Raw genomic sequence first — 23,897 nt, 5'->3', positions numbered from 1 at the left:
GCCCTTCACTGTTAACAAACGGATTACTGTGCAAATATTTGACTTTATTAGATGATTTTATCTCAATATGACATGAAAAAAGTGATTCTGACCTCTAGTAAATGCTTAAAATATGTTTTTAGTTTATTTTAATCATTTTATCACATTTTTCGGTTCTGCCTACTTAATTTAAGTAATTCAAACATATATTGTTTCCTTTTAAAAACAACGTTGATAAATTGGTAAATATAACTTAAAAAAATAATGTGGATTATCTGGATTACAGTTCCGCTTTCAACACAATAATCCCGGACATACTCTGCGATAATCTGCTCACTCTTGGCCTCCCACTCCTCACATGCAATTGGATTAACAACTTCCTCACAAACTGAACACAGACTGTCCCTGTGTCCGAATTACCGCCCTAACCCCTAACTACTAAAACCCTATATAGTGCGGCACTATATAGTTCTCTATAGTTCTCTGAATTTTAATAGCAATTCGGACACCCGTGCTCACTACTTTTCTCTTTCGGGTGTTTTCATATGGCGCTTGGCACGAAAACAAAGTGGCGCATTACCGCCACCACCTGGTCTGGAGGCAAACTACTATTTAACCTATTTTCCAAAGTAAAAGCAAAAATATATATAAACATTTTACGAAGACTATTTATGAATCTGCTGTGTTCTGATGATGTAAAATTGGACTGATTTATAAATAATAAAATTACAAACACATTGGTGTGGATTTAATGTATTTGTTCAGAAATAAAGCGGCAAGTTTAGAAGTCCACGGCAATGTTTATATTTATTTTCGCGCCGCTAAACCCTTTACTGTCTCGTGCGAGGAGGCATTTCTTTCTGTTCCACTTTCTGAAAATGGCGAATATCAATCTAGCCGTTTTCATGTTGGCAATAATTCGATTGTTTTTTGTAAGATCAGTCCAAAAACGAGCTTATCTGCTACATAAGGTGGCACGGAGGAGAACCAGGCGTCTCACATCGGCAAGGAGAAGCAGACGTCTCATATTCACAAGAGTTCCTCTGGCAGCCCTAGCCAGACATGAACAACTGGTGAGTTAAACTTTAGCATTTGGGGGTATACCATCTACAGAGAAAGTTATGTTTTTTTTCCAGAGTCAAACCATATTAGCCTTCAACACAAAGTATTCTATAGCAGTTTATTTAGAAAAAAGATTTACAGCACACTTGTTTTATACAAAAATTAATATGAAAACCCAAAAACCCAGCCAAAAAACTTGAGATTTTCCAGCATTCAAAAACACTTTATAAACAAAATTTAAGATATCAGAATAAATAGAAACATTCAAAAACTGAGATTTAATTTAAAAAATTAAATAATGTTCTATTTTACAGGGTCTTCCGTGTATCTACTGCCTTCCCAACATAAAGGTGCCCGTCCTGGCCAACTACGCTGATGGTCAGTCTGACACAAGACAGGATTTCCGGTTGACCCGCAGGACCATCAATCATCTGGTGGAGCAGCTTCGGGTTCCTCACAATCAGGGGTGGGCACAGGAGACTGAGGTCCTGGTGTTCCTTTTCTGGCTGGGCTGTGGCACATCTTACCGTGTGGTAGCCAGGGCCTTTGATATGCCACGGTCCACTGTAAGTGACATTGTCCACAGGACGGCAGATCGCATCCTCCAGCTGATGCGCAGGGTCATCCGGCTTCCCAGTAGGGCTGAACTGCCATTAGTCGCCTCTGGATTTGAGCAGCTCGCTGGGTCTGCTGCTTTCCAAAAGGTCGTGGGGAGCATTGATGGCTGCCACATAAGAATCAAGGCTCCAAAAGAAGATCCAGCTTCTTATTTTAACAGGAAGCTTTTTTATTCAATTCAGATGCAGGCTGTTTGCGACTCGAATGCCAAATTTTTAGACATCTTTGTTGGTTATCCTGGATCGGTCCGTGATTCACGGGTTCTGCGCAACAGCCCAATTTACACCAATAAAACATACCCACCTGAAGGATACATCCTTTTAGGTGATGGTGGGTATCCCTGCATTGCGCAACCCATCACGCTGCTGACACCCTACAGGGAACCCCTAAGAAATGCAGTTGAGGCCCGATACAACCGGCACCACGCCAAGGCACGCTCTGTGGTGGAAAGAGCCTTTGGAATGATGAAGACGAGGTGGAGAGCCATATTTCTGGGGGCGTTGGAAGTTAAATCAAAATTTGCCGTCAAAATCATTGCCTGCAGCGCCATCCTGCACAATATGTGCATCAGTGAAGGGGACTGGTTGGAGCCCACAGTTGAGCCACAGCAGGACAACGCCAGGAACCAGCAGGACGAGCAGAGTGGAATCCGTCTGCGAGGCCAAATCTCTGGTTTCCTGTCAGCTCCAACTGGGCCACAAATGGCTCTAGAAGAACATGATTATTGTTAAGATGTATAAAAAAAGGGCTTAAATATAAGATGAAATTGTAAATAGTTACCTTGGATGTTTAGGAGATTGTTGATGTTTTTGAGATTGTTAAAAATGGCTCAGGTTTAAATAATACTTGTTAATAATTCATTTCTGTTCATGAATTTATTAAACATATTGGAACAATACAAAACAACATTAAATTTTTTCTACAATCTTTTCTAGAATAAGTAAGAGTCTTTCTTGTCTCTCTTCCTCTCTTCTGGCCCTTTCCTCATCTCTTCTGGCCCTTTCCTCCTCTCTTGCGGCTCTTTCCTCCTCTCTGCTCTCTGCCTTTTCTAAAATTTGGAAAAGGCTGCCCCGCCGTGGCCTCTTAGCTGGCGGCGGCCGCCGCTCCTCCTCCTCATCTTCCCCTGCCTGCTCCTGCTGTTGTTGGACTGAGGCAGAGGATGCCCCAGAGGATGTGGAAGGGTTCTCCCAGCATGAGGCAATGAGGCATGGAGGCCTAACAGATGCCCTGTTGCCTATTGCCTCATGCATCAAGGAGAACCACTTCCATGATGCTGCTGAAGCTTCCCCTGCCTCAGTGCCACTGCCGGTGGGAGGCCTTAAAAGTTCCTTGAAATACCAAAAGGACACTTGTGAAAAAATATCTTAATTAAATTTACACAGACATTTCTATGCCTTTATTTCTTCACAAACCTTGTATGTTTTCTTTAGGTTCTCCCATTTTTTTGCAGCTCTGGCTGGACTAATAAATTCTGTCAGCCCCAATTCCTGTATCACTGCTCTAAATACAAGGTAACAAAAACCTTTACCAGAAATCACAACAATTAACACTTTAATGGTAAATGAATAGAAATCTGAGCTGTATCTTACTCCCATCCGGCAGCTGAAGCGAATCTTTTGCCTGAAAACAGGCTCTCCTTCTCCATCCGCAGGCGGATCAATTTATCCACATCCTCGTCTGTCCCTGCATATGTAAAAAAAATGAAAAACGCGTTAATAACTAATAACTGTGGTTAGAACTCATCCTTTTTGGATGTACTACTACCTCCTGTGTTTGTTTTAGCCTTCGACGTTAGTTAGCGTTAGCTTTAGCATTACCGAAATCGATGAGCTTCAAAAAATGTCGATTTAGGAATATATCATATTAAACATGTCATATATTATATATACAAATATATTTGACAACAGATACTTGCTAATAACTGCGGGTAGAACTCATCTTGTTTGGATGTACTACTAGCTTCTGTGTTTGTTTTTAGCCTTCAACGCTAGTTAGCGTTAGCTTTAGCATTACCGAAATCGATTAGCTTCAAAATAATAATGTCGATTGAGTAATATAACATATTAAACATGTCATATATTATATATACAAATATATTTGACAACAGATACTTGCTAATAACTGCGGTTAGAACTCATCCTGTTTGGATGTACTACTAGCTTCTGTGTTTGTTTTTAGCCTTCAACGCTAGTTAGCGTTAGCTTTAGCATTACCGAAATCGATTAGCTTCAAAATAATAATGTCGATTGAAGAATATAACATATTAAACATGTCATATAATATATATACAAATATATTTGACTACGAATACTTGCTACTTCTTTAAATACTTACATTTATAAGTCATTTTCTTCGCGCCACCGTGCGCCATTTTCGGATCCATCGAACGCAATGTATTGTGGGTCACACGCAGTGTATTGTGGGTCAGACGCAATGCATTCTGGTATGAACGCAGTGCATTCTGGGCAATATTCGCCGATCGAGTGAGCATCGATCCACACTGGTTTTTCGTAGAGAATTCTGGGAAATTTCTAGTGCACATGATTTTTGAACTTTTTTTTTTTTTTTTTTTTTTTTTTTTAACAACTTTATTGCACATTATGCCATTTTACAAGAAAGTACTTTTAGGTATGCAATCAAAAAAAAAACACAACAGCATATATCAAATAAACATCTGTAACATACAGAGGAACACGAGTAGAAATAGAAATAAGCCAGGGGGTTAAACTCTATGAAAAAATACTGAATCTATCACATACAGACAATGTTCTGATTGCTTTTTGCTTCTCTGAAATTCGAATACTGTTGATATTTTTTTTTTCCAGAATAAAGACAATATAATTTTTTTTTACCAATAATACAGAAAAATAAAATAAAATAAATACAAGACATTAAAATAAAAAATAAATTAAAAAAAAAAAAAAAGGGGGGGGGGTTACATAGACATTGTAATTAATCTTAACTTAGGGGGCTATCAAGAAGCTGTAATTTACATATGATACTTTGAAGTTCCATAGCAAGTTTGTTTTCCATGAAGTTTACAGATGAAAAAAAAGAGCAGAGTTCTTTATGAAATGTAGAAAAAAATGGTTTGATTTTAAGGAAACGGCATTTATGTATATAGAATTTACCCAAAATAATTACAACATTCAGAAGAAGTTCTGTGTTCTTGTTTTCTAAAATAAACCCAAAAATGATATCCTTAATAGAAAAGTCTGCTAAAAGTGGAATCTTGGGGAAAAGCCAATAATTTAAACTATTCCAAAAGACATCAGAATAAAAACATTCAAAGAAAAGATGCTCAGTTGTTTCAATCTCCACATGACAAAAAGAACAACAATTTTCAGGAATTCCAAACCGTTTTCTTAATAATTCCTTGGAAGGGTAAATACCTGAAAAGGTCTTAAAGTGAACTTCCTTGGCTTTAGGAGGAATGGGGAGTTTTAAATATTTAGTTCGTATTTGTTTCTTTTTTGAATGATTAAAATATTGGGTTATATAATTTGGATTTGAGATGTAGGGAAAGGACGTTACATTAAAATATCCTCTGATTTGAAGGTTTGGGAGTTTGGCAGTTGCTATGTTGTGTCCATTAATCAGAAGCTTGGGGACAGTAGGATGTCTGTAGATGTCATTATGAAACAGATCAGAAACTGAGCTCACAACATTTTGAGGAATGGCCTTAATTTTTTCAAAATCTTTTCTATTCGTTAGTGAACCATATTTAGCTGTGAAATCATCAAAAGACATGAGAGTGGCATTGTCATTAAGAAGATGCATTAAAGACCAAATTCCATTTTCAAACCATGTTGGAACAAAGATGGATTTGTTTCTGATAGTGATGTATCTGCAGTTCCATATGGGAGTGTTGTGTGGGCTGTAATTGTGTTTATAAATGAGCTTCCAATACATGAGAACTTGCTGATGAAAAGACGAGAGTTGGATGGGAAGTTTCTTATTATCAAAATCACAACTGAGTAAAAATTGGATCCCTCCTAGGCTGGAAAATATTTTATTAGGAACAATGAACCAAATACTATTTTGATTCCTAATAAATGATTTTAACCAGTTTATTTTTAAGGTGCCATTAAGGCTGTTAAAGTCTATGGCTTGAAGACCTCCATCTTCATATTTTTTAGTCAGCGTACCTTGTTTAACATAGTGTGTTTTCCTTTTCCATATGAAGTTAAAATTGACTTGATTAATAGATTTGATGGCTTGTTTAGGGACACCTATAGAATAGGTGGGATATATGAATCTGGATATGCTTTCAATTTTGGTGAGGAGAATTCTACCAAAAATAGAAAGATCTCTCTGTGCCCAGTTATTCAGCAGAGTCGAACATTTCTCTAATTTGTCCCAAACATTCAGTTTTTCCAAGTCTGTTTTGTTTTTAGTTATATGCATTCCGAGGTATTTAACTGTGGATTTAATGGGAATATTATAAACATTCAATAATGTACATGGTTTAATGGGTAAGATCTCACACTTGTTTAGGTTCAATTTGAGGCCTGAAGCTTTTGAAAAGAAGTCAATCGTTTTAAGAATCTTGGGGATGTCATGAAGATTATTAAGGAAAATTGTTGTATCGTCGGCTAGTTGGCTTATTGAAAATTCAGCATTTGCAACTGTCAGCTTACCAAAGTCAGTATGTTTGATGAGCAAAGACAGCATTTCTGCTGCTGCAATAAAAAGAAGGGGTGAAATTGGGCAACCTTGTTTTATACCTTTGCTGATGTTAAATCTGTGAGACGTCCCCTGAGGTAAACAAACAGAACTACTGGTTTCATAATAAAAAGTTTTAACTGTATTAATAAATTTGTTACCAAAACCAAAGAATTGCAAAGTTTGAAACATGAAATTATGCTCAATCATATCAAAGGCCTTGTAAAAATCTAAAAATAAAATAAAACCGTCTGTATCTATGAGATGTTCATAGTCAATCATATCCAGAACAAGACGTAAGTTATTATGAATTGAGCGACCTTTAATAAAACCGGACTGCGTTTCAGAGATTATTTGGGTTATGTCTGACTTGAATCTGTTTGAAAATATATGCGTTAGAAGCTTATAGTCAGTATTCAAAAGAGTTATAGGCCTTAAATTATCTAGAAATGTTGGGTCTTTACCCGGCTTGGGAATAAGGGTGATTACACCCTGTTTCATTGTATGTGTTAGAGACCCATTTTGAATAATTTCTTTAAACATTTCAAAAATTAAATCTTTGATATGCTCCCAAAAGAATTTATAAAAGTTACTGGTCAGTCCATCACATCCTGGAGCTTTATCCTTGGACAGACAGCTTAAAGCCTTCTCTAATTCCTGCAAAGTTATTTCTGAATCACAAGAATTTCTAAAATTGTCATCAATCTTAGGAATGAAATCTTTAATTGTCTGGAAAAAAGTATTATTATGGGATTCGGAATAAGATGACGAATACAAATTACTATAAAATGAACTTATTTCTTTAGAAATCATTTGAGGATCAGAGCATAATTGATTATTAATATGAAGTTTCTTTATAGCATTCTTCTCTTGCCTCTTCTTTTCTAGATTACAGAAATAAGAAGTACTCTTTTCACCAAGCTCCACCCATTTTGCTCGGGATCTGATGAAGGCTCCTTTCGCTTTTTTAATATAAATATCGTCAAGAGAACACTGTAAAATGCTTCTGCGTTGTTTATCATCCTCGTTGAAAACAGGCTTGGAACAAATCTGATTTAACTCAGTCAAAATTTCAGTTTCTTTTTGCTTATAATGTTTTGCAATTAATTTGCTATGTTTAATGGCAGTTTGACGTACTTTGAATTTAAAGAATTCCCACTTATCAGTGTAAGATTTTAGGGTTGAATCACTATTTATTGTTTCTAATAATTCAATAACAGCATTACAGAAAGTTTCATTAGTGAGAAGTGAAGAATTAAATTTCCAGTAGCCTCTTCCAAAGGATTTTTGGATTTGAGAGCTGACATTAAGTTCAATCAAACAGTGATCAGTAAGGGGAGCTGCTGAGATGTTAACGTCTATTTTGTTTTGTAGAAGGTTATTTGAGACTAGCCAGAAGTCAATACGAGATTTTGATGATCCATTAGGCTTGAACCAAGAGAATGTTTGTCTGAGAGGATTTTTAATCCTCCAGGGGTCAGAAACATTAACATCAAGACAAAAGTCCCGTAAAGTTGGATTAATATGATGGGTATTGAACTTTGAGGGTACTCTATCCAGCCATTCATCTAGAACCATGTTATAATCACCACCAATTACTACAGTATTTGTACAGTACTTGTGATTGAGAAGTTTGACATGTTTTGCAATTTCCGTTAATAATAACTTGTTTTGACTAGGAATATTATAGCCATAGACATTGCATAGGATCAGAAAACCATCATCAGTTTTAAGAACACAGATGAGCCAGTGACCGTCATCATCAGAGATACGGGTAATCACTTTGAACGAACAGTTTTTAAAGAGCAAAGCAACTCCAGAAGATTTGTTTGTACCGTGACAGAATAGGATTTTGTCTCCCCATTGATTAGACCAAAACTGTTCGTCTGCTTTAACAGAATGAGTTTCCTGCAGTAGAATGCAGCTGGCTTTCACATTTTTACAGAATAGGAACATAGATTTTCTTTTTACATTGTCTCGTAAACCCCTAACATTTAAAGAAACAAAGTTAAAATTAGACATGAAACACAAAAAAACAATAACACAAAAATGAACAAAAAGTTACTTACTTAGCTAGTTACTGAAGGTGAAAGTTAGCGGTTGGAATTCAGATCCCAAACAACATTGTAATGCAGAACTAGACCTCAAACTTTTAGAAAAAATACTTTAGAACTTATAACTTTCAAGTTAACAACAACAGAGTTTCACTTTCCTCTGTGAACTTAAGGTGTGGAAAAAACGGAGCAAATGAGGTTTATGCTTTAAGAACAAAGCATTTATGGTAGTTAACTCCAAACTAGTAAAGAAGAATAAAAAAAACAACAACACAACTAGTCTGGAAACAGACGGACTCCATTAGCGTACCCGATGTGGCCTCGATAGTACACGTTCTGTCCCGCAGCTCTCGCTTTCTCCATTTTGGGCCAGACAGCAGCTCTTGCTTCTCGGTCAGCTTTACAGAAATCCTGCTTGAAGAAGATTCCCAACTCTTGACAAACCCTTGCATCCTTAGAAACCTTCCAGAAGATGTCGCGGTAGTGCCTCATGGAGAACTGGATGATAATTTGGCGGTGCCTCCCGGTTTCTTTCCTCCCCAGCCGATGTACTGTATCCACAACCATTTCCAACACCGATGTGTGCTGTGGCGCGATCTTTGCCAGGATCTCCAGGACTTCTTTGCGGGTGTTTTCCTCGGTTTTTTCTTTCAAACCTTGTAACTTCAGGTTCCAGCGCCGTTTATATCGCTCCATCTCCACCACCCTCTCTTTTAAGTCATCATTTTCTTTCCTCAGCACAGAAACTTCTTTTCCCAAATTGTGCACTTTGGATTTACAGTCCTTTATATCAGCAGCGTTTACCTCAGTGATCTTCGTCAGATTAGCCAGAATCACAGAGTTTTCCCGAAGTCTGCCGTCAAAGTCGTCAAATCTCGCAGTCAGTTTTTCGATGGCGGCAGTTAATGCTGACAACTCGGCATCACTTTTGTTAGAGATGACTACCTTGTTAGGTGGAACGGAGGGTTTAGTGGGTGTAACCGGGGTTTTCCTTTTAGTAGACAGCGAGGAAACTTCCATGGCGTATTCGTGGTCATGTGTTGTCATCTCTGGGTTTTTGGATGCGGGAGTCGGCTTCTCCGATACAGGCTTTTCCCGTGGCATTCTAGGAGCTCTTAATATTGCCGTTGTTGTTTTTCTCAGTTCGTTCTTGTCCCTTTACAATGGTAAGACTTGAGAGTAATACAAAAAAAAAGCAAAACTAGTTCAGCAGTTTGAAAATGAGGTCAAAAGGGATATTTTGGGACCGGACCGTAGCAGCTCACAAAAAGTTGACCGCACGGACCGCCATCTTAGCTCCTCCTCTGATTTTTGAACTGTAGATTCGGACAGCACTACAAAATGGCGACCGCACTATATAGTGCACTATATAGGGGTTAGGGCGGTAATTCGGACACAGCCTGTGAGACTTGGCCCCCACCTCTCCTCCACTCTGAGGGTCCTCAGGAAGAGCAACATCAGCACCAACCTGCTGCTGTCCTTCTACCAGTCATCCATCCAGAGCCTGCTCACTTACTGCATAACTGTTTGGTTCGGCAGCTGCACGGCCGCGGATAAAAAGAGACGCCTCAGAAAATCATTGGGCGCCCTCTCCCCACCCTGACGGACATCTACTGAATGCCTAAGTTACATTTTTGGCCAAAATTTAATTTTTGCATAAGGATAAAAATCCGAATCAGATTCTTTTATTGTTATTATGCCGTGCGTCAGGAAGGGCATCCGGCGTAAAACATTGCCAAGTTTACCATGCGACTCGTTTGCTGTGGCGACCCCTGATGGGAAAAGCCGAAAGAGTAACAACAATGCAGTGCACAAAAAAATTATTAGAACGTGCTTTTCAAAAACATTCAAATGTGACTGTGGCAATTGTGCAATGAGGTTAACCAGTTTTAGGGCCAGTTTCCCAAAACATTTTTTTATATTATGACCTTAAGTCGTAATTTAACAAGAAAGAAATCTTATGAATTTACGAGAAAAAAAATCTTGTAAATTTAAGAGATAAAAAGTCATAGATTAATATTTTTAGATATTTTTTAGGCCTACAGAGAAGGCCTTGAAGGCCTTGACGGCCTGAGTTTTATTACAGACTAAACTGAGTCTGTATTAAAGTGACAAATAAAATACATTTAAACAAGAAAGCTTTTATTATTAAAACAGGAAACACTTTTATTTTGGTAGCTTATTTTGATCTTGCACATAAATCTTAAGAATGTTTCTGCAAATAGGATATTTTATGTAGAAACAGGCTAAGTATACGTACTAAACCATCTTTTTATCTTAAGATTATCACGTAAATGTTTAAATTTTTAGAGCGCTGCTGGAAACTCTGAGTGGAATGAACCAAATGTGGATTTATGAACCCAAAGGGATGCCAAGGAGATGCTCCACGATGACCATGAACACCATCATCAGGGCTACATGTTTGATGAGGAGAACATTCTGGAGGAGCTGAATGAGCGTCTGTGAGAGGTGAGACACCAGAAACAGACAGAAATGAACAGACTCACTGAAAGAAAAAAGATTCACCTTTAGTTTCATTTACAGACTGCAAATAAAATGTAAACTTTAATTTAAATGTGTTTGAGTTTTTTGGTTGCTTTTTGTTGAAACAAATATATGAGAACATCCTTGTTTGAATGATTCACATACAATTAATGATATAATCCAGCCGTCTTTCTTTGCATGATAACGTTAAGAGTCATGTAAACTGATTAGTTATTGCTTCATGAGGGCAGAGAACCTTATCAACAGAGCACTAAGCTGCTTTTACAATGAAATGTTCATCCCAAGCCTTTGCCTCAGTAAAAAATGTCTACAACCCTTTCCTGTTTCGCCTCAGGAAATAATCTTCTTCAACTGTCACAAACAGTGCGGCCTCCACGCCACTTTTGGCCAACGCCAATCCCAGCTTTGTCCCCTCCATGCTGACCAAACTGTGCTTTAAGGTCTTCCAGCCGGGCGACTTCATCACCAGAGAAGGAACCAACGGTGAGAAGATGGACGTCATTCATCACGGCGTTGTCAGCGTCAACATCCGCAGCAGAGACACCAAGATGACTGATGGCTTTTATTTTGGAGGGGAATTCTGCACACTTGCCTGCTGGTCTGCTGCATGCATGTGTTCTGCAGAAGACTGGTTTTAATCTGCACACAAAGGTTCACAGAACTGACAATAGAAAAAAACAAACAAACATGTATTTCAATATGCAAAAAGTGGCGGTTAAATAAATAAAATAAATTAAATTGACAACCCCTCCCCCCACCCAGAGATGTAAACAGCAATACATGTGAAAATGGTTCAGAGGAGATTTGACATGTGATTTAGTGATTTGATTAGACTGTAAAAACTGTATCCCTGCATTGTTATTATTCGAATCAACATCTCCATGGCGACATGGTGTCACAGCTCAGTCAGGCTTTGGGTTCTTCTTTGTAACAGCACAGATTGTTGCTATAACAACACACTTAGAGATCAACAGACCGCTTAGGGACTCTAAGACGTCGACACGCAGACAGCTTCGTTCAATAGACGATTTTCTCCAAACATATTTTTTTTGTTGAAATCGTGAAACAACAGCAAAACTGATGGGAAATTTAGTTAAGCAGTTTTAATAGTAAAGGTAAGTTTAAAAGCAGAAAAAGTTGGATTTTAACACAAGTTCAGGTTTATGATTTAATATATTCATATTTTACATTTAATAAATGATCTTTGAAGCTTTGTCAGGGAAGTGGTGACATTTTAAATGACAAACGACAAACATGCAGGTTATAATGTTTAAGCAGAGATGTGATTTTAGTCTGTGGGGAACATTTATTCTACTCCAGAAATTTCATTAACTAACTTCTCCAAACTCTAAATAATAATCATAATAATTAAATGAAAAAACACAGATAAAAAATGAACATCCACATCAAGATAGCAAAAACTGGTAAAACAACATCCAGCACCCATAAAACATAAAAGACTGTAAACTAATGAAAGCTTCTTTCCTGACAGTAAAATGTAGGCCTTTAAGACTTTTCATCAGAAATGTTCAATCTTATCTGATTTATAAATAACAAGTCGGCTAATTCGGACACCCAGCGATGACCAGTTGCATTCAGTTTCGCTGTGCTCAAAACATAATGACAGGGTTAGTATCACTGTACACTATTACGGAAGGAGCATAAAACAAATAGTCTCTTAATCGGTCAGTAACAGCCCACTTGAGTGCCAATTCTAGTTTCCCTGAATGCAGTCTGTAGTTTTTTTCTGTTATTCTAGTTTCCCTGAATGCAGTCTGTAGTTTTTTTCTGTTATTCTAGTTTCCCTGAATGCAGTCTGTAGTTCTTTTCTGTTGGTGTCAATGTTCGTGAACCATAAGCAATGACTGAGTTTTCCCTCCTGTCTCTGGTACAAAACAGCTCCAAGTCCCTCTTCTGAAGCATTTATGTGCAGGATAAATGTTTCCTTAAACCTTAGGTAAGCAATCACCGGGGATTAGTTAGGACATCTACCAAATGATTCAGGGCATTCTGATGGGTTTCAGTCCAAACAATTTTCTGATGTGATTCAATGAAGTTCATTGTGTCTATAAGTTCTATTAAGCACTTAAATTGTTTTTTTTTTTTTTTTTTTTTTTTTTTTTTTTTATCAGACACTGGGTTTGTTTTGTGTAAACAAACAATTGTAAACAATGTCGGTAGGTTTTACACAAAACAAACCCAGTGTCTGATAAAAAAAAAAAAAAAAAAAAACAATTTAAGTGCTTAATTTTCTGATGTGGAGGGGGTTGTCCTCCCTTTGCAGGGTGATGGTTGGACCTTGAATTTGGAGCTGCATTTGTGGACAAAAGATGATATAAACATTTTGCATGTCGTGAAAAGTCTTGCACATAGCTTCTATAATACCCCAAAAATCCTAAAAGTTTAAGCAGCTCTTTGATGTTGGTGGTGGGGGGGGGGGGGTGTTTTTAGTTCCCTCACTGCTGACACTTCCTTGTCATCCATCTTGTACCCCTCAGATGAAATCAATTTCCCAACATAACGCACCTCATTTTTGAACAGGTCACACTTGTCTTGTCTGGTCTGAGTTTGATTCCCCAGGCTTTCTGGCGTTGCAGGACCAATCTGACATTTTCAATATGTGTTTCAAGAATGTTTTACTGTAGACCAAAGCATCATCCAAGTATGGAATACAGATTTTGTCTCTCAGGCCCTCTAAACTTTCCTCAATACTTCACTGAAAAGCTGCAGGTGCATTTGTGGGGCCAAAAGGATTTTTATTCCATTCATACAACCCCCATGGAGTTGTAAAAGCTGTGAATGCTTTTGAGTCTTCGCTCATGCTTCCTTGATGGTAAGCTTTTCGTTGGTCTAACACACTAAACCATGCATTTCCACCTAGCCCGTCAAGAATCTCCTGGATTCTAGTTGCCTGTCTGGAACAGTGTTTTTATTCAAACCCCTGTAGTCAATGCACAGTCTCAGACTGTCGAGTCTTTTGGTCTCCCCCTGCTCCTGTCTGACTCGGTAGAGCATGTTTTCCAAAGGACATGGAAACAACTCAATCACACATCTACTTTGCTTTGCCCTTGTGTTTATTTTGGCAGGTAGCTCTCTGATTTTAGATGAACATGATAGGTTGAAAACCTTAAAAATATAAATCAGAATTTCAATTTAACATTTCAAAACTTAACATGTTAAACACATTAAAATGCTCATGAAATTCAAATTATAACCAATAACCAGCTTTCAACATAAAACAGATTCTTAATTCAATATCAGTCCATACCAGTTGTGTCTTTGGCTTGGTTTCTGGAGCTGGAGTGGAATCAGACCAAACGAAGATGCAGGTGTAAGTTTTTCAGTGATGAATGAGTTGAGTTAGGTGTCTGTTTGATGCTGACATGGGCATATCCGGCCCAGGTGGAGACTGTATGTTCGGCCCGGGTGGAGACATTCCCAACAGCTAAGATGTTGAACATGACCCCTCCCACTTGAGCTCCTGGTTCTTGAACCCAAGGAGGTCATACTTTGGCTTCATCTTTATTTTGGTTAGACTTCTGTTCCTCAACTGGTAGGATCACAATGATGTGCCTAACATCTCGATGTAGGAATGTGGTTGGAATATTTATTGCAGACTTGTTTTCCTTTGGTTTAGCCTCGGTGTTCGAAACAGGATAGCTGGAGAATGTCCTTATATTCACATCTTCTTCTTACATCTATGGGTCTTCCATTGGTTAGATTGGCTGCTATGTAGAGGAAGGTTTGGAATTCGCCCCAAGTAAATTTGCCATCCCCACCTAGACTGTGCAGGGCTCTTTTCAGCACTCGGACAGCTGCTTCGGCTGCTCTGTTTCTGTGGGGTGAGTCGGCAGGGTGTATCTTCCAACTCCAATCGGTCCCGTGCAGGGCAGCTTCATTTTGGATATCTGACTTTTCCAATCGATCCAAGAACAGATGCAGGCGTTCAAGAGCTGGTTTTTGCTCCCACGAAGTTGCTTCCAGGATCTGACCAGAGTTTGCTTGGGTGACCTTGGATGGCAGTGAATCTCTTGTAGGCTAACAAAAAAACTTCAGTTGACTGATCGCTCACGACATCAGCATGAACAGCTCTGGAAGCCATAAATGAAAAGACAATCCTCCACACCTTAAGTTGTACCCTTTTTCTTACTTCCTCTTTAACTTCATAGGGCCCAAACAAATCAACTGTTGTAAACTCAAAGGGTTGGGCTGGATGTGTTCTTTCTGGAGGTAGATCAGCCATGATTTATTAACATTTTTGGCTTTAATCTTTCTGCACTCCACACAGCTATCAACAACCTTTTTAGATAGTCTTTTGCCTTTAACAACCCAGGCCTTTTTCCTCATCCTCATGAGTGTTCCAGCAATGTCTTCATGGTTTGCTTTGTGTGCTTCTCGGGCGAAGTGTGTTGACACCCACAAGTTATATGGCAAAAGGGGCACTGCTGTTTTGGCCTCATCAAAGATTTGGATTCTTCCCCCACAAACTTGAAGTCCTGTTTCCTCATCCTTGTACACAACAAGTCTGTTCAGTATGGTATTTTCAAATTTCACCCCTTCTTGTGCAGCGTGGAACACGTCTCTGAGAGCATCCTGTTATTCTTCCACAGTGAGTGTGAGTTTTTTAATTGCATTTCCTAATTCCTCTTTTGAAAGGGCAACTTTGATTTGTCTCCTTTTTGTGTTCTTCAGTTTTTGCTTCCATATTTTAACAGCTTTCCAAAGCCAAGCAATAATCCTGACTAATCGCATTAAACTGCTGATTTTGGTAACATCTATGAGTTTTTTGACTGCTGATCCAGCTGAAGGACTGCGAACATGAGCAATCTCCACTTTGGACTCACAAGATGCCTTTTCTGGATTAACTTGAACCATATTGTCAAGTGAATTTGTCTTGATTTTTGCCTGAGCTCTTGTGGTGGCAGAAGAGTAAGCTTTTCATAGGAGTTTAACTCCTTCTTTGAAACTGGCAGCAATTTCTTTGGCTGACATTAACGGCCATTCTGTCATAGGTTTCCTCAAAAATGGTGGTCCACTTTGCCATTCAGAGTCCTCATGGAGGTTTGCAGGTCCAGTACCTCTTGTAATGAAGTCTGCAACATTGAGGTCTCCTGGTATCCACCACCAATCTTCTATGGGTCCGACCTTTTGGATTTCACCAACCCTGTTAGCAAAAAAGGTTTGGTACCCATAACTGTCTCTCTGAATGGCTCCAAGAACAATTTGACTGTCCACTAGGTGATACCAGCAGTCTATCTTTATGCGGCTATGCTTTCCGACGTACAGTCTTAGTCGCGATGCAAAGACAGCTCCACACATTTTAGCTTTGACTGCGTCTACTTTTTGGTTAAGTGGAGTAAGCTTTGTCTTTGAATCAACCAGTCTAACTTGAACGCCTTTGATTGTTTCCCACCTGAAGTAAACCACAGCACCATTGCTTTTGTCACTTCCGTCAGAAAATGTTATTCCGCAGGGATTTCTAACCCAGTCCATTGGTGTGAGGCTCCTGGGGAAAGTGATGTGACCGAGACGTATGTAATCTTCAAAAAGCTGTATTGCTTCTTCTCTCAGGTGGTCAGAAAGGGGTTTGTCCCAGGTGTCTTTGGTCTTAGCTCCACCTCCTACTTCTTGGAAGGCTTTCCTAACAAGAATCACCCCTTTTTGTTTTGTAGGTGTGGCTAAACCAATTGGGTCATACAAACTTGCTACTTGGCTCAGTAACTCCCTTCGTGTTAAGGGGTTTGGAGTTTTCCTTCATACTTCCTCTTCCAGAAGATCTTGTTCAACTCTTATTTTGTATTTTCTTTTTGAGAAATTGTTTGCAGTCATTACATATAGTTTATCTTCTTTCACCAGGTAGCCAACTCCAAGAGCTTTATTTTCCTCCATATTCATTTGATTGGGTAGTATGAGAATTTTGTTTTCATTTGCTGGAGTGAGAGGATCTGAAGTCTCAGTGTGCCTCCCACTTTGGCCAGATTGGATCCATGGTTTGAGGAAAAACCCTCCTGCTTTCAGGATCTGTTCGACTCCCTTTATGTTTTCATTCAAGCTCTCCAAGTTGTTGCTGGATGTTCTTCAACAATCAGTCGTTCCTCTCCCAGGTTGATGAACATTTGAAGATTTGCTGTTTCTCGCATAGCCAGTTGAGCAATACATCCAGCTGGTCGATCACCCATGTTCACTCTGGTGATGGCGTATTCACTAATTTCCTGTTCTTCGTCATCCCTCCAGAGGAAACGGTGAAGATGCATCTCTTTTTCTTCTAACCATACAGAGTTATACATCTTCTTGATGTCGCCCAGAGCTGCGTGCACTCCTCTTCTGAACCGTAGTAAAACTGCTCGTACGGGATTTAGAACATCAGGTCGTTTCAACAAGAGGTCGTTCATGCTCAGCCCGTTGAACTTTTGGCTACTATTCCAAACAAGACGCACAGGAGTAGACATGGAATTTGGCTTTGGTGCAATTAGATGGCTCACAAACCATGCTGGTCCTTTCCAGCTGTTCAAGTCTTCCTGTGTGAGTTGTTTTGCCGCTCCCCTCTTCACCATGTCATGGACTTGGGCAGCGTAAGTCATCTTCCACTCAGGTTGCCTGTTTAGTTGCTTTTCTGTTTTCAGAAATGTTTGCTCCACTCCTTTCTTGTTGTTTGGAAGAGATGATAGATCTACAATCCAGGGATAAGTTCCATCCATGTGTGGTGAGTCGCTATGTGAGTCTGATGAGACATAGGTTAGGCCTTGCTTTATAATTTCAAGTTCTTTTTCCTCCACCAATGACATTTCTTTACCTCCTGGCTGACGCCGCACCGACAACCTCTACACTTTGGATCACAAGCAGCTGCAATACTCTCCCAAGTCCACCAGGAAATTACTAATTTCCAGGAAATTACTCGCAGCAACCGCACACCTATGCTGGGAAGATACTTTTGAACTGCAGACTTCATTATATTTAACAGCAGCTGTTCTCATAGAACGAGCAAAATGTGTTTCAGACCTGTGAGCTGAGACATCAACATTTTCAAACACATCAGGATGAGCTCCACCTACAATTTTCCCCAGAGGACTGTCCCACAGGACTAGATCACCCACCATTTTGAGTCTTTGTGGAGACAGATGCCCCTCTCTGTGACTAATTAGCAGGTCAATTGTGTCTGGTCTCTGTAGGTCTTCTGGTTCAGTCTCTGGAAAGAATCTTCTTAGTTGCTCTGGTGTTACAACTTGATGCACTTTTGCAATCTCATCAAGGCCGTAGCATATCAACGGATGTGCTTTTTCAGTTCCTTGAGGGATTTTAACTCTGATTTTTTGGAAGTATCTTCTTGACTTCACTTTTGTTGACATCCCTCCAACACCATGAACAATCAGTGTGATTATCTCACTTTTTAAGTTCAGTCTTTTGGCTGCTCTGTGAGTGATGTAGTTTGTGTCAGAAGCTAAGTCTATTAGAGTCCTAATTTTCTGACCTGCATTGGCAGTGACTTCCAACAACATCAGGATGACAGGCAGCTCTTCAACTTTGACCTCACTTTCTTCATGAAAGAAAGTCCCATCTTTTTTTCTCAAGCAAACTATTGGGGATGCATATGGTGACCTAGACTTGCGAATAAAACCTTTATTTAACAAGTCCTGTATGTGACTTTTTACCTCATCGTATAACGGTCAAGGTACAGCATTATATGTTTGGCCACTGGAGCATTGTCATTTAAGAGTCCATGACTCTCTGCATACTTCCAATCACACTTTTGCATGGCAGAGTGATATCATGGTGAGGTGAGTTCATAGAATAGAATAGAATAGAATAGAATGGCTTTATTGTCATTGTGCATGGTACAATGAGATGTAAGCATCACCATCAGTGCAAGAACAGTAAGGAAGGGAAAAGTAGTAAAGATAACATTGTAATATAATAAAATCAAACAAGCAAACAAACAGTATATACAAGTGTGCAATATAAGCTGTAAACTGTATTGGAGAGTGCCGAGATAATAGTGCAAAAATTGCGTATGGAAAAAACTGTGCGTAGACATGTCAAAGTGCAGAGGTGGCAATGAGGTAGATAGATGACACTGTGGTCAGACTGTGGACAGAGTAAACAGGAATGTTTTTTTTTCCGTTTTTTTTCCTCTTATCTGTGCATTTGGGAATTGAGGATTGTTATTGCCTTTGGAAAGAAGCTGTTTTTTAGTCTGTTCGTTTTGCTTCTGATGCCTCTGTAGCGCCTCCCGGAGGGCATCAGGTTGAACAGGTCTGAGCCGGGGTGTGAACTGTCCTTAATGATGTTCTGAGCCCTAGTGAGACAGCGCGCGGAGTAGATGTCCGTCAGGGTGGGGAGAGGGCACCCAATGATTTTCTCAGCTGTCTCTACGACTCTCTGCAGTCTCTTTTTATCCACGGCCGTGCAGCTGCCGAACCAAACAGTTGTGCAGTATGTGAGCAGGCTCTGGATGGATGACTGGTACAAGGGCAGCAGCAGGTTGGTTTTAATTTTGTTCTTCCTGAGGACCCTCAGGAAGTGCAGACGCTGCTGAGCCTTCTTGATGATGGCGGTGGTGTTGGCTGTCCAGGAAAGGTCTGCAGAGATGATGATGCCGAGGAACTTGAAGGTGTGGACCCTCTCTACATGCTCCCCATTAATAAGGAGGGGGGCTGGGTCCGCGCCATGTTTCCTGAAGTCGACTATGATCTCCCTGGTTTTGCTGGTGTTCAGGGTGAGGTTGTTCTCTGAGGACCAGGTTGTCAACTTCCGGACCTCCTCTCTGTAGGCAGACTCCTCCCCCCTGGGAATGAGTCCGACCACCGTGGTGTCGTCGGCAAACTTTATGATGCAGTTGTTGTTGTGGGCTGGACTGCAGTCGTAAGTGTAGAGGCAGTACAGCAGGGGGATTAGCACACAGCCCTGTGGGGCCCCAATGTTCAGTGTGCGGGTGGAGGAGTGGTAGGGGCCAAGTCTCACAGTTTGTGTTCGGTTTGTGAGGACGTTTTTAATCCAATTGCATGTGAGGGGTGGGAGGCCGAGAGTGAGCAGTTTATTGCAGAGTCTGTCCGGGATTATTGTGTTAAAAGCAGAACTGTAATCCACAAAGAGCATCCGGACGTAGCTCTGCTGCTGCTCCAGGTGGTTCAGTGCGGAGTGGAGAGCCACGGCTACGGCGTCCTCTGTGGATCTGTTCTTGCGGTATGCGAACTGGTGGGTGTCAGTGGGGAGGTGGTCTCTGATGTGCGGGAGCATCAGCCTTTCAAAGCACTTCATTATGACTGGTGTGAGGGCCACTGGGCGATAGTCATTGAGGCTGGTGGTAGGAGATGTTTTTGGCACAGGGATTATGGTTGCTGATTTCAGGCAGGATGGTATTGCTGCCTGGGCCAGGGAGATGTTGAAGATATTTGTGAAGGTGGGGGTGAGCTGATGGGCGCACGCCCTGAGCACTTTGCCTGGAACTCCGTCGGGGCCAGCAGCCTTCTTGGGGTTCACTGCTAGGAGCACCCGTCTGACGTCGTGCTTCTGTACAGTGAGTGGGGGTGTGCTGGGGCCGGTGGGGGTTGGGGGTGGGTCCGGCGTGGTGGGGTGGTGTTGGACTGTTTCATGGCGAGCAAAGAAGCAGTTAAGCTCCTCTGCCTGTGTAGCATCTGGAGCTGCTGTGGACACATCACAGCCCCTGAAGTTGGTGATGTCCTGGATGCCTCGCCAAACTTCTCGAGGGTTGTTGCTGGAAATGTGGGCCTCCATGCGCATCCTGTGGTCTGCCTTGGCTGCTTTTACTCCTCTTTTCAGGTCAGCTCGGGCAGCACTGTATAGTGCTCTGTCCCCTGACCTGAAGGCAGCGTCACGAGCTCTGAGGAGGGAGTGGACTTGGCTGGTCATCCAGGGTTTCTGGTTTGGAAAAACCCTGATGGTTTTGTCCACAGTCACATTTCCAATGCAGAACTGTATGTAGTCCAGCACTGTTCCTGTGAGTGTCTCCAGCTCCTGATGGTGGAATAAGTCCCAGTTTGTCTGTTGGAAGCAGTCCTGCAGCATGGGAAGGGCATCCTTAGGCCAGGTTGTGATGGTCTTTGTGGTGGGCCTGGATCGGCGTATGAGGGGGGTGTAGGCCGGGAAGAGCAGAAGGGAAAGGTGGTCTGACTGCCCGAGGTGGGGGAGGGGGGAGGCTCTGTACGCATGCTTGATGTTAGTGTAAACATGATCCAGAGTGTTCTCCCCCCTCGTAGAACACTTCACATGTTGGTAGAACTTCGGCAGAACAGTCTTTAAGTTGGCCTTATTAAAGTCTCCTGCCACGATGTGAACGCCGTCGGGGTGAACCCGCTGCTGTTTGTTTATGGCGCTCAGCAGGAGAGAGAGCGCTGTGTTTACGTTGGCGTCCGGCGGGATGTACACAGCCGTGATGATAACAACAGTCAGCTCTCTCGGAAGAAAAAAGGGCCGACATCTAACAGACATGAGCTCCACGTCGGGGGTGCACAGCTGATCGATGATCGTTCCGTTGTTGCACCAGTTTTCATGCACGTAAACACAGAGTCCCCCTCCTCTGCTCTTACCGGAGTCCTTTGTTCTGTCCCCGCGCAGCAGAGTGCGGCCTTCGAGTTGCACGCTAGCGTCGGGTATGTCCGGGTGAAGCCAAGTTTCTGTGATGATGAGCGCACAGCAGTTGTTGACATGATAATTTCCGACCAGCTGTAATCTCAAGTTGTCCAATTTGTGAACCAGCGATCTGGCATTTGAGAGGAAAAGGCTCGGTAGAGGTGGCTTGTGTGGTTGTTTCCGTAGTCTTAGCATGACGCCAGACCTGCAGCCTCGCTTCTGCTTCCTCTCCCTCCTCCGCCTGCGTCGTCTGCCGGTACCGACAACAATCCAAGGTGAGCCCGGGGGTCTTGCTATGTAGCACGGAATGTTGTGCTCGTGGTGGAAGTTGCTGGAAACAGCGACTTGATGTCGGTTTTCGATGTCCAATAGCGTCTGACGAGTGTAGTGGGTGTTAGCAGCACCCAAAAATAAAAATAAAAGCGAGAATGTATAGAAAAGGAATAAAGAAAATATAGAAAAGGAAGCACTGAATGAGGAGCCGAGAGCCGCAGCACCTACGCGCGCCGCCATCTTTTATTATCTGTGACATGGATTTTCACTTTGCGGTAAGACCTGGAGTTTTCTATCAACTGACAAGACACACTGAGCCCTTCACTCAATGACAGATTTCTTCTGGCTCAAACAGCATTTCATGGTCTTCCTCGACTTTTGTGTACACTGAACAGTTGATACACTTTGTTTGACCCCCTTGCACTACAACAGGTGTGTGTCCTGTCCTAATTGAATATGTTATCTTGTCATTTGGAGTTTCCTGAATTAAGCTCAAGAGAGTCTCTGCTTTCCTTGTGCCTAATTTGAGTTTCTAAGCAGAGTTATTCTTTCACAAGGCAAAGCCGGTTTTTCTCTCTCTCTCACGATTTCTTCAATCGCATTGAACCCAATTATAGGTCATTGGACAATGTCCTTGCTCACCAGCACTGGAACCAAAACCTCATCTGTCCTTGTAGATTGTTTTTTTGGACCACAGAAACTCAGGCAAACCTCAAACCAACCTTGAAAAGGGATTTCAGAACCGTTTGCGGCTCTCAAGTCCAAAAACCCATTTTGATTTAGTAGATCGCTGATGGGACGGATCTTCATATCAGGCAAGTTTTGGGACATCCTTGCTTTGCTTATCATTGTGACCTGTGCTCCTGTGTCCCACAGAGCTTGAGTCTTTATGTTATTCATCTTGCACCAAACAAGATATTTTTTGCCAATTAAATGTGCAACTCTTTGATGTTTCGAAGGAAGCCTATTGGGCGTGGTTGGGAGATCTTTCAGCTTATTGTTTGGCCGTACCAAAGCGAGATAGACAGGACTTTTACTTTTGAATGGTTGGTTAATGTTTGGGTTGAAGGGTTTGGCTGGTGAAATGGACTTGGGATTTAGATTTTGGGACTGTGGCTCTTTGGCTTCGGCACGTCCCTCAGCTACAACCTTTGCCCGTTTCCCGGCATCTACTCTGTTCCAAATCTGCACCCTTTGACTGTTGACAGTCAATAGTGTCTCGCTGACAGGCGGCACATTGTCTTTTAGGTCGACGAACAAAGTTTGCACAGGCTCTATTGGGGGGGCACTGCTTGTCATTGTGGATGCTTTGGAACAGTGAAGCCACTTGGCCTGTGAGGTCTCTTATGGCAGTGTTATTTTCTTCTATTTTTGATAACAGAGGACTTTCTTTAACTGGCTTATTGTTGTGTTTGTTTGCAGCTTTTACTTTCTGAGCTCTTTCCGTTTCATTGTACTGAGCGATTTGCATCTTTTGAAGTAGCACTTCATCACTACTGTTTTCATCTTGCAGGTACATTCGCATTTCAGCCCTGATGTTGTCATTGAGCAGACCAGTCATAATTGACTGAAAACACTGGCTCTGGACATGTTCCTTGTTGTATTTGAGGCCAGACTGTGCACGTTCAGATGCAAACAGAACCCTATAGCGTAGATCAAGTCCACGAATGAGGAATTCAAGTGCTGTTTCACTAGGTTCTTGGGTTGCTTTTGACAGCTGCTGGTAAAGCACAGTTGCATTCTTTTCTGCATAATGGGCTCTTAATATTTGTCTGAGAGTCATCAAAATTAGATTTGCTTTTCCCTCCAAATAGCTTCTTAATTTCAGGCCAGGACTCACAGCTCCAATCACAGCTTCTATTATTTCCAGCTCTGAATAACCTTTTCTAAGGCCACTTTCGATCTGGTGTTCCAAGCTGCTGAAAGTTAGAGTGTCTCTGGAGGTTGACTCACCCACGTCCCTTTATCTTAAATTCCTTTCTGAACAGAAGTCGCACAGCATTGGCTGATCGTTGAGTTGTCGTTCTGCGTTTTGCTTTTTCCTGAAATTCTTTGAAGAAACTGTTGAGGTTGTGATGAAAGGGATATGCTTTCTCCTTTTGCCGTCCACTGTGCTTGGCCTTGCCGCCGGTGGGTGGAGCTGACTGCTCCGCC

At 41.2% G+C, this 23,897-nt stretch overlaps 1 protein-coding gene and 1 long non-coding RNA gene across 3 annotated transcripts; both read right to left on the bottom strand.

Moving 5' to 3' along the window:
- Nucleotides 1–1,542: 1,542 nt before the first annotated feature.
- On the bottom strand, nt 1,543–4,195 carry LOC111949280. Of its 2 annotated transcripts, XM_023966161.1 has the most exons (4): nt 3,994–4,195; nt 3,249–3,342; nt 3,072–3,159; nt 1,543–2,987 (listed from the first exon to the last, which is right to left on the bottom strand). In XM_023966161.1, exons 1-4 carry the CDS (start codon nt 4,148–4,150, stop codon nt 2,568–2,570), a joined length of 759 nt encoding a protein of 252 aa, XP_023821929.1. In that variant the 5' UTR covers nt 4,151–4,195; the 3' UTR covers nt 1,543–2,567. The 2 variants fall into 2 exon arrangements, with proteins under 2 accessions (XP_023821929.1, XP_023821930.1); XM_023966162.1 differs by lacking the exon at nt 3,072–3,159 and having other exon boundaries at nt 1,543–2,366.
- Nucleotides 4,196–10,915: 6,720 nt separating this feature from the next.
- LOC111949292 lies at nt 10,916–14,605 on the bottom strand. The gene is made up of 2 exons (XR_002875306.1): nt 14,152–14,605; nt 10,916–11,522 (listed from the first exon to the last, which is right to left on the bottom strand). It is a non-coding gene; the product is annotated as an uncharacterized LOC111949292 (long non-coding RNA).
- Nucleotides 14,606–23,897: the final 9,292 nt, after the last annotated feature.

Source organism: Oryzias latipes, chromosome 18 (genome assembly GCF_002234675.1).
Source record: "Oryzias latipes chromosome 18, ASM223467v1".
Taxonomy (NCBI): Eukaryota; Metazoa; Chordata; class Actinopteri; order Beloniformes; family Adrianichthyidae; genus Oryzias; species Oryzias latipes.
This window is presented reverse-complemented; position numbering and strand designations above follow the sequence as displayed.

Bases quoted from the DNA above. Each gene is read 5' to 3' on its own strand.
- LOC111949280 (XM_023966161.1), bottom strand. From the start codon at position 4,150: ATGCTCACTCGATCGGCGAATATTGCCCAGAATGCACTGCGTTCATAC. The intron at 3,343-3,993 runs GTAAGTATTTAA...TTACATATGCAG, and splicing joins GAAGAAAATGACTTATAAAT to GGACAGACGAGGATGTGGAT. The intron at 2,988-3,071 runs GTTTGTGAAGAA...TGGTATTTCAAG, and splicing joins ACCTAAAGAAAACATACAAG to GAACTTTTAAGGCCTCCCAC.